The sequence below is a fragment of the Chelonoidis abingdonii genome, chromosome 13, assembly GCF_003597395.2.
Source record: "Chelonoidis abingdonii isolate Lonesome George chromosome 13, CheloAbing_2.0, whole genome shotgun sequence".
Lineage (NCBI taxonomy): Eukaryota > Metazoa > Chordata > Testudines > Testudinidae > Chelonoidis > Chelonoidis abingdonii.
Genome location: NC_133781.1, coordinates 28,538,201 through 28,548,631, shown reverse-complemented (window position 1 = coordinate 28,548,631; position 10,431 = coordinate 28,538,201). Strand labels below are relative to the sequence as shown.

General features: G+C 43.8%; 1 protein-coding gene across 1 annotated transcript; it reads right to left on the bottom strand.

Moving 5' to 3' along the window:
• Positions 1-994: 994 nt before the first annotated feature.
• Positions 995-5,119, bottom strand: SOX9 (SRY-box transcription factor 9). Its single transcript, XM_032797256.2, has 3 exons — positions 4,075-5,119; positions 2,562-2,815; positions 995-1,847 (listed from the first exon to the last, which is right to left on the bottom strand). The coding sequence occupies exons 1-3, from the start codon at positions 4,503-4,505 to the stop codon at positions 1,057-1,059; spliced, it is 1,476 nt and encodes a 491-aa protein (XP_032653147.1). The 5' UTR covers positions 4,506-5,119; the 3' UTR covers positions 995-1,056.
• Between the last annotated feature and the right edge of the window lie 5,312 nt (positions 5,120-10,431).

Genomic DNA, 10,431 nt, shown 5'->3' with positions numbered 1-10,431 from the left:
CTTTAATAGGCTTTGGATCAGGCCCTAAATGTTTGCACTCAAGGCTCTTTAAAGGGCTGGGGAGGTGATGGGAGGCTTCCAGCATCTGTCCTGCACATGGTGTCCAAAGCAGGAAGCTGAGGAGGGTGATGCTGGTTGTGGCATCATAATCTGCTGCTGATTGTTGGTAAAAGAATCAGACATAAGTTTTCCCAGAAATCAGATCTGCCTCCCTTCTGGGCTCTGTCTTCTCCTTGCACTGGAAGGCAGTCGTATAAGAATTTCGAGGGAAAAAAAATATTACAGGGTTGCTTTTAAGGCTTTTCATTAGCGCTGCTTTAAGGCTCAAGGTCTTTAAAAAATAAAACTAACACATTCTCCTCCTGGCTCTCTCTCTACTTCCAAGTTAGAAAAATAAAGCCTATTTTGTTTTTAACCCCTTGCATCTCCTAGGTTGCACAGCTGACCAAAGCTTAGCCTGATGCCAATCACTGTTTAACAGTTTTTCTTCCTAATTAATGCACACCGTTTTATTTTATTTTTCTTTAAACAAATTACTTTTATCTATACAAAAATACCTCTGACTGCAAGAAAAGCTAGGACTGCTCCACTAAGTGTTGTTTTAGCTGTTGGAAAAATAAGAGCATTTAAAAAAACAATCTCTAAAAATATATATAAATCCCCTCAAATTGGTAACAAATCATACACAGTACATACTAAAAATATTTAAAATAGAGAATATTCCTCACAGAGGACTCTGGGTATTTTTTTTCCTTTTTTTCTTCTTCTTTTAATTACTGCTAAAAATAATTACGAAAGTCCAAACACAGGCAGACGAGTTGGCCAGTGAGAAAGCCCATCTCTCGCCCTTGAATCAAGGTAAAGTCCAGTCCTTGGAATGTCTGTAGCGAGTTTTGCTGGTTCTCAGCAGAGCGGTCAGGCCACTTCCTGAAGGGTGCTGTAGTGCAGAAGGCCTGATGTATTCTCTTTTTTCATCATCTTTAGCGTCAGTGTCTTGAAAAAAAAAAAAAGTTGGAGACAGTTCTTTTTTCTCTCTTGTTGTTGTTGTTGTCACCCTTATGGCCTGGTAAGCTGTGTGTAGACAGGCTGTTCCCAGTGCTGTGGGCTGTGGGTCTGGGGAATGGAAGGGACTCCGGTAGTGTCTGCAATGGGTGTGTACATAGGCCTTTGAGTGGGGTTCATGTACGTGAAGGTGGAATAGAGGCTGGTGCTCTGGCTGGCCGCATGGCTGTAGTAGGAGTTGGAACTCTGGTGGTCTGTGTAGTCGTACTGCGAGCGGGTGATGGTCGGGTAGGAGGAGCTGTAGTGCTGGAGGTTGAAGGAGCTATAATTGAGCTGCTGAGGGGAGTGCTGCTGCTGCTCGCTGTAATGGCTGGGGCTGAGCTGCTCCGTCTTGATGTGTGTCCTCTGCTGGGACTGGCCCTGTTCGCTGCTCAGGGTGGTCATTGTGTGCTGCGGCTGGGGCTGGGCCTGGGGCGGCGGCGGCTGCTGTGGCTGCGGCTGTTGCTTGGACATCCAAACATGCCCGGCTCCAGCTTGAGTGGCTGATGTGCTACTGATTCCATAGCTGCCGCTATAGGTGACTTGGCCGGGTTGCCCATGAGTGGCTGGGACTCCAGGGTGACCGTTGGGTGGGAGGTACTGGTCAAACTCATTGACATCAAAGGTCTCTATGTTGGAGATGACATCGCTGCTGAGTTCCCCAATGTCCACATCCCGGAAGTCAATGTGGGGCGGCTGTCTTCCTCCTTCCTGCAAAGGGCGCCCTTCTCGCTTCAGGTCTTGCTTCCCAGGCTGAACATCTGTTTTGGGTGTAGTAGGAGGGGTCGGGGGCCCCTGGGACTGCCCTGGAGACGAAAAGAAATAGCACATGCAGTCATGAGTTTACTGCTTCCCTTGCAGTTAAATTAAGTGAGCTCTCTGTCTCCTTAGTTGATATGGCACACAGAGAGCGCAATAAGGCCCTGAAATCAAAAGCGAGCTGTTTTTTATAAGCAGGAGGCGTTGTATAATGGTGATAACTCAGTTAATGGTTAACTCAAGATCTTTGGGGCCCTGGCAGGTATCACTGCTTTGCCCCTGAAGTCAGTTGCGAAGGGTAACACACACGTTTCCAGGTTTGTAACAAGAATGTGATATGTATCTGTGTAAATATGTAGCACCAGATAAAAGATGGGGCTTTTGAGATGCCCTGAGGCTCAAAGTGATTTTTAATTTAATTTCCGAATTAAAAAGCCAAAAATGGGAAACCATCAATTGAAACTCTGTTGCAACGAGAAAAGTTGGTGAAAAAGTCTGAAGCCTAGTAAGCGTGTTTGTGTGAGTGGATGGGACGCTGGATCCAGCTCTCGCAAGCCGTATCTGCTGTTTGTCTGTCACTCTGTCTCTATGCAGATTGCATTTGGAGCCTGGTTCAGAACACAGCCTGAGCTGTGGAATCACAGCGAGCATCTCCATAACATACAGGCCGCTGTGTGTTTCCCTAGCTGCCTAGTCCAGCGTGTTGGGCCCAGGAGTGTGTGCCTGTGTGTCTGTCTCACTGTGTACGGTTGCATATTTACCAGAGTGCTCCCCAGGAGAGTGAACCTCGCTCATGCTGGAAGAAGACTGAGGAGAATCTGCCTGCAGGGCCTTGAAAATGGCATTGGGGGAGATGTGTGTTTGCTCGGAGCCCTCCTCCTGCTCCGACTGCCCGTTCTTCACTGACTTTCTCCTCCGGGGCTGGTACTTGTAGTCGGGATGGTCCTTCTTGTGCTGCACCCGCAGCCTCTCGGCCTCCTCCACGAAAGGGCGCTTCTCGCTCTCATTTAGCAACCTGGGCAAGACACAGGGGAACGGGGGAGTTAGTTGCCTCTGCAACAGCAAGGGCAGCTTACAGCATGGGGCACTGCTTAGAGGGCAGGCCCCAAGGGGCCCCCCTGCCTCGACCTGCCATAAAGAGCCATGCAAACCTAGGGTGCTACAAATGTCAGCTCACACTACTACGGCCAAGTGTGGTGCAGATTGCTGCACTCCCCCCCAATAATCTCCGCCCTCCCCAGCCTTCCTTCTGCACACTCCATCCTGCATGACTAGCACAGCTCCCCTGCTCCAGTATGGCATCTCTCTGAATTGCAGTTCCCCTTCCTCTGTGGCCTGCCTCTTGCCATTGCTTCACACTCTCTTGCTGCCCAGTGCTGCCCTCTCCCCCCTCTTTCCATCCCCCATGAAACTGGCAGATTGTTTTGGTGGCCAAACAAGACACAACAAAACTAGGGCAGTGACTTTCTTCTCTCTCTCTAGGGCTGGTTAGAGCCATTTCCCCCTGGAAGAAGAGTGTGTGCACACACTGATTCAATAAAAAGTGTAGATGACTAACACCCTGGATGGCTCCGGGCACCGCCTCTGGAGGTCCAGATTCACTCAGAACTTTCCCTTTCTGCTGCAAATTTAACTTTTTTGTTTTGTTTTGTTGTCTCCTGCAGTCCCAGACTAAGCCCCGGCCAGCTGACTCACTTTCTTTCTCCTTCCCCTTCCTTCCTTCCTCTCTTCACTTCCAATGCTGAAGAAATCAGGCCATGCACCATTCTCCAGAACCACCCACCAGTAGCTTTCCATTATCCAGAACCACCCACCACTAGAAACTTTCCCAACTTTCTGTCTCCCCGCGCAATCATTTATTCGTTTGTGCACATCTGATGCCATGTAAATGAAGCCCAGTTTTCTACACACACACACATATTCCAAACCGCCCTTCTCGTTAGCACCAGTCACTTCCCAACCCCTGCCAGGGGATCAAAGGGCTCTTCTCAGCTTTCCACAATCCCCTCTCGGACCAGAGCCTCCCTCCTTAGCCATGCAGGGCAGAAAAGCCACCTGAAAGTCGAGGAGGCCAAGCCCAAGTAACCGCCTGCCCCAGTTTTTGCCCCAGCGCCAGCTTAGCTGCATTTCCCCATGCACACGAGTTTGCCAGCAGCAGCAGCTAGCTAGCTTCCCAGAACCGAAATCACGCGCTCTCCTGCCCGGGCCGAACTTCTCCCTGCTTTGCAAGCCAGGGGCCCTTCACCCAAGTCCTCCCCACACCCCTTCACTCACCTCCAGAGCTTGCCCAGCGTTTTGCTGAGCTCTGCGTTGTGCAGATGCGGATATTGGTCCGCCAGCTTCCTCCGGGCCGCCTGTGCCCACACCATGAAGGCGTTCATGGGTCTCTTCACGTGGGGCTTGTTTTTGCTGGATCCGTTCACACGGACCGGCATGGGGACCAGGGTCCAGTCGTAACCCTTCAGGACTTGGCTGACCGCCTCTCGGATGCACACCGGGAATTTGTCCTCGTCGCTCTCCTTCTTCAGATCCGGATCGCCCTTGGGGAAAGTGTTTTCTTGGGGTCTGGTGTTCTCAGTGTCCGATCCGGAACCAGAAGGGCAGGGGGACCCCGCGGAGTCGTCCGACATGGTGGGGCTAGGGGCGCCAGAGATGCATTTGTCTTGCTCGTCTGTCATTTTCATGAAGGGGTCTAGGAGATTCATGCGAGAAAGCGGCAGAGGGGAAAAACAGTGGGATGAAAATCAAGGGGTGAGGGGCAAGGAGGGTGGAGGGAGGGATTAAAAAAATAACAATAAAGTGGCAAAGCCGCTTTAAAACCAGCTGGGTTTGTGGTGGAGGAAGCAAGGAAGAGATGGAGGAGGGAGTTGAGGGTGGGGGAGAGAAGGAAGGCAGCAAAAACTTTGCAAAAGAAACAAGAAAGTTTTGCGTGGTGAACAGCAGCTTGCAGGAGGAAAAAAAAAAGTTTGTTCACAGCCCACTGCAAAGTTGCTGCTGCAGCGATCTGCTCTCAGAGACGTGCATGGACCCAGCTCTGAGGATAGTCAAAAGGGGGTGGGAAAGTTTGGAGTTAGTCTCATTAGCCCCCTCTCTGTCCCCTCTTTCTCTCTGCCTCTCAGAAGAAGAAAAAAGTTCCTTGGTTTTGGAAAGTTTAAGGCTCCCAATTTCACCTAGGCAATTTCAAGCTCAGCTCTCCAACTCTCTCTCCGTGTCTCTGTAATAAATACTCTCCTCTTCTATTTCACCTTAGAAACTTTCAGCCAATGACAGCCCTGCCCCTGGGGGGCTGGCACACACATGATTGGCTGCAAGTTTTTTTTTTAGGGAGGGGAGAAATGAGCGCAGCTCTCAGAGAAGGGGAAGAAAAAAATACAGAAAAGTAGAAGTGTCTGAGTTTACTCTTTGTACTTCAGAACTTTTGTGATGCCTTAAAAGTAAACTCTTCTTTATTTCATATTTGTCTAGGCAAATCTTTACTGCTTTCAGTGGGACTATGGACAGTCTGCTGGTCTATAAAAGATACTCCAGGGGTCAAATTGCATCACACAGATTGTGTGCTCCTAATTTGCACTTACTTTGGCGTGGAAAAGAACTTTCTGTGAAGTAAATGATTGTGTGATTCACCTCTCTTTGTTTTTCATTATACTATATACTGTATGCTATAGCTTGTTCTTAAAAATACACTTGTCATCAAGGAGAATGTGATGCTCACTGCTCTACTGCTATTCTTTAATTAAAACCAGCATGGTTTAAAGCCACGCGCAGGCTTCTTTGATAATGCGGTGCTTTAAGTTCTGTACACACAGATGTAGAGCTAGCTCAACTCTGCAAAGTTGTGTGACAATTTATTGCTGGGCTACCTTGTTCACAGGCTGGTCTTCTGGTTTGTGACTGTAGTTTGAAGACACTAGTAATTTATACGGTGTCAATATGGTGCAATTGGGCTAGTAGTCTTACAATTAAACCTTAATTATTCAGTGGTATGAAACATGCTAAGTAAAAGTTTGGCTACTTTCTGCATTTGAATACACTAATTAACTTTATATACTGCTCTCGTCCATCGCTGTAACTTGCATTTATAGAGCTAACCGATTGCATTGACGTTTCTCCAGTCTTACAATATAAACGATATATCCGCATATCTGAGCTTCATAAAGTTAAGATGTACTAGAAAGAGTGATAGTTATTTACAACAGATTTGTTTGCAGGATGAAATAATGAAGACATTAGGGATATACATGCTCAAGTTTATTAACTGCTAAGCGAGAACAGTATCAACATATGCAAAGACCGTATCTAAAATAGATGCAAAATAATGTAATAAAGCATGTCGTTTACTAATGCATAGCATTTCCCCCAGCATTTAAACCCAGAGATTCTCTCCTCCAGGAGATTTACTTGCATGATATAGAATGCAAATCTTTGTCTCTATATTTGCAGAAAGACTATTTTTCCTGCTGCAAATGTTTACGTTTTCATTACATGTTTTGAATATCTTTTTGGTTCTCGCTAGTAAAAGTTTAACTCATTTTCAGTTTGCTCTTTATCTACTGTTCTTTAGGGGCCGATAACTGATGTAGAACATCCAAGATGTATTTGTTTTGCAAAGTTGGTATAATTCTGAAACAAACAGGAAGGGAAAAATTGAAAATTTTATTCCTGATTTTAAGCACACCCCCAAGTGATAATTAAACAAGTTTACTGTGTTATAAAGATAGAGATGAAAATAGTTTTAAACATACCTATGTGATTATTTCTTCTCATAATAAACACGTTAATGTCTCAACATATGTAGATGCACAATCATATCATACACATGCCTATATTATCTCGCAATCACAGATCATTAGATATTTACCAGAGCTACTGCAAATAAAACTTAACTGTTGATAGAAATCGTTTAAAATAGGAGAAGCACCTTCATTGTTGTCATGTTGTTTGATCACTGTCAGGCACCATTAAGTGGGTTTGCTTTGCTTTCTGTGCGTTTGATACTCACATTTCATACTCCCGTTTCTTTTTTTGGAACTTTTACAGTTGTCAACAATCACCTTTCTGCTGGTGAAATGTAATTCTTTTCTTCATCCAGAGGGGGCGCCAAAAGCCCAGAAACTGACCTCAAACTTTTCGCTTCAGGAGACTTTTTTAGAGCAGGCTTCTCGCTGCATCTGGAGTCGTCTTTGGCAATCCGATTTATCAGCTCGAGTCATTTTTCCTTTCACAGGATTCAACAGCAAACGTTACGTAGCAAACCGCGAGGAGAAACTCATCCAAGTGTCTCCAGCCAGTGATCAATGAAACTGACAAGATACCAAATAGTTATGACACCGTATGGGGAGGCGGGGGGGAAAGGAGGTTTTTAACTTTTGCGGGAAATCTATATATTCTAATGAAAGTTATTCTGGTGCATTTTTTCTTCCCCCCCCCCAGTCCATTTTTTGTTTCAAGTGTTATCAGTCCCTAATTTACTTTTGATGCTGCTATAGGAGAGCTATTAATATTTTTCTAAGGTTGATTTGGGAAAATTAAGGAGTAAAATGAGAAATAACTAAATAATTAAACGAACCCATTCATTCCAAGACTACAGCGTGTTGGTCACACCGTGCAGTTCCTCACACACGTTTTCTAAAACGGTGTAATTCATAGTTATAATCGAATCAGTCTAGAATTCGCAATGTCCTTCTATTGCAATTTCGCGGCGTGTTGAAGTGTCTCCTGGGCAGAGCCTATGCCTTGCTGAGGAAGGTTTAGGTTGCTTTCCAGCCTGATTGGGGACACTCTTTCACAAAGATTTGTCTCTGTCCTTGCACACTTTCAATCTGGGCAGCAACACACGATTTTTAAAGAGTTGCCAAATTGGCCAAACTCGATCAGCAAAAATAAACAAACGCATCTCAACCCACACGTTAAAAATCGCAGCCATTTATATTTCTTTATAAATGGCTGCAATTTTTAACGTGTCTTTTGAGATGTGCTTAAAAAAAAAAGCAAACCCCAAACATTCCCCCTTCCTTTGTAGTGAAATGTTCAGCACGTCCATTGTTACATGCAGCCTTTTTCAATACAGCAAACGAATTGTGAGAGATAACACGGTTATTATCTAGGTTGGGAATAAGATACAAGTTGTGCTAAAACTTCAAAGGAAGAAAGAAAAAGACTAAGCTGAGAACTGAATTTCGGAGCAGATGCTTTTTAAAGACTGCGATTCCGAATTGAACCTAAGGGTCTTCCCCCCACGCTTCCCTGTAAACTAAATGATCAAATCCTGTAGGGCCAAAGTAGGGGGACACATTTTTTTGCTGTAGTTTTCCTTATAAAATATACAGTGCCTAATTCTGAATTCAGTTCAAGCCCGGATGTCGGGTTTTCCCCTAAGTGCTTTATTGAAACTGCTTCAGTTCATAGCCTTTGTTCTGTTAAACAATTCCTGTAGATAGCATTGTCATGCTGGGTGATAGTACATTTGGGAGGGGGCTTTTTTTTAAAAGTGCAATTATTTTTTAAATGGAATTGGAAATTGTGTCTGAAAAAATAAAAAAAAGGCATAGGGGGAAGGAGCTCTGAAGTTTGAATAAAAACTCCCTGTTAGACCCTTTCTGTATTTGCTATCTTTCTCTGGAGTTTTTGCTTGGAAACCTTGGCAAACAGTAGCTATCTTTGGGTGAGCTGAAAGGTAAGTGTATGTCTTATTTATAAAGCCTTTGTCTGAAATAAGAGGGGAGGTGAGAGGAGGATTTGTTTTTTCTTATGATTGTCTGCAACACTTAAAAACATTTCACAGTGTTACAAATATGACTGAACTAAATATGTCGCAGAGACCAAATAGGAAGATATACTGAGATTTGCATCAACGTTTGAGATGAACATAGTTAATCTATTCTTAATATTTAGATGGACAATTTTGGAAAAAAATTCTCTTACCAATTTAAGACTCAGATTAGCTATTTCAGGAGGCAAATTTAGCACAGCACATCTATTTTTAAATATTTGGTATAGACCTATCAAAGAAAGCTCAACCAATACATTGTTCTTCTCTGAGCTGGAGCCGGCAAAGGAAAAAAAATCTCAACAAATGTACCTGGAGGAGAAGGGGGGGAAAAGTGACAACAGATTGTTCCATGCTGTTATTGCTGATTGATGGGGAAAAAAAAAATCCCATGATTTTGGAGGATAATTGACTTAATGAAAAATGTGATAGAACATTTTTCATTCCGAAAGTCCATTTGTTGAAAGAATTCTTCCTTTTCATGACAAGAGAATCTATTTTAACAAAAGAAAGTGGTTAAACAAGTTTGAACAATAAACAAAAGAAAAATGTGAAACAGATATCGTGCCTTTTCATAGTTTACATATTTTTTTATTAAAAAAGCCCTGTTCTACAGAATAGTTAAAAAGTGAATCTGATTGATCGGATTGTCCATATGTCTAAGGGTAGAATGGTTTTTATTGACCTCCTGTTTTATACAACAGGTTAGTGTGTTTTAGATTTTAATCTTATTTTACAGGGAGTATTCAAGGCGAGGCTTTAGGAAAGATTTTTGACAAATAAGAATGTGAATTACAATCCTCATCTGATTTTTTTCTCCCCTTGGGCTGATTCAGGTTATTTAGTTATCTCAGGAAACCCTCCTTCTAAGCTACTTAGCAGAGAGGGAAAGAGACAATCAGTATAATAGCAAGGGACTAATATCCACACAAGACATTAAATAAAGATTTTTCTCTCAAATCCTACAAATATTTACCAGAGCCATATTGACATCAATCAGATGTGTTTGCTGAGAGCCGCTTCTGCATTTACATGTAAGTCAGCTGTAGTATATTGAAATGAGCAGGGAGCAGGAGAGGGAGAAAGGAGGATGACAAATTCACCTTCATATTTTCCTTATGAAGTCCAGTAATTTCTAAAATCCTTTGTGTCTCTCCTCTCTACCCCAGACTCTGATTACACCCCCCCACCCCATGAAGTCGTCATGCTGAAACTGCTGACAGCCACTTGTTTGCATAGTCGCCGGCTGTGATGTCACCAACACAGCCCTGGGATCTCTCTGCTGGATCAGAACAGACTCTTCATTTGAACAAAAAGTTCTTCCTTGGTAGGATAGGAAACCCAGGGAAATGCTGGCTCACTGCATTTCTGCTGGGAGAAATGTTCACCTTTTCTTTTGATGTGCTGCAGAACGAAAGCCCTTTCTGTGACTGCTTATGCTCAGCCATTTGGAGTGGGTGTGTGTGTGTGGTGGGGCAAAGTAGAGAGGAGAGGGGATACATGGCAACCCTTTACAAACATACACCAGGAAGCTAATGCAAAAATCCCTCTGAATTTTGCTGTATGCAAAACTTTTCATGACTATTCCATGGCACAAAAACAGATGCCAGATAAGTCTGTACTTCCTAGATTCCTCAGTGCTACCTCCATTTGGAAGGCAATTTTCAACTGGAAAATCTGGGGGTGTAATGAATTTTTTAAAACTATGTAATCATTTTGCCCACTCATAAGCTGTAGAATGATTTCTTAAATAAGAGTGCACTGTTCGTGTTCATGTACGTAAGACAATTTCATCAACGTCAAAACATTGACACATTTTTATTGCCACTTACTAAAATAAAAGGAGTGAGAGCCCGGAAACATGC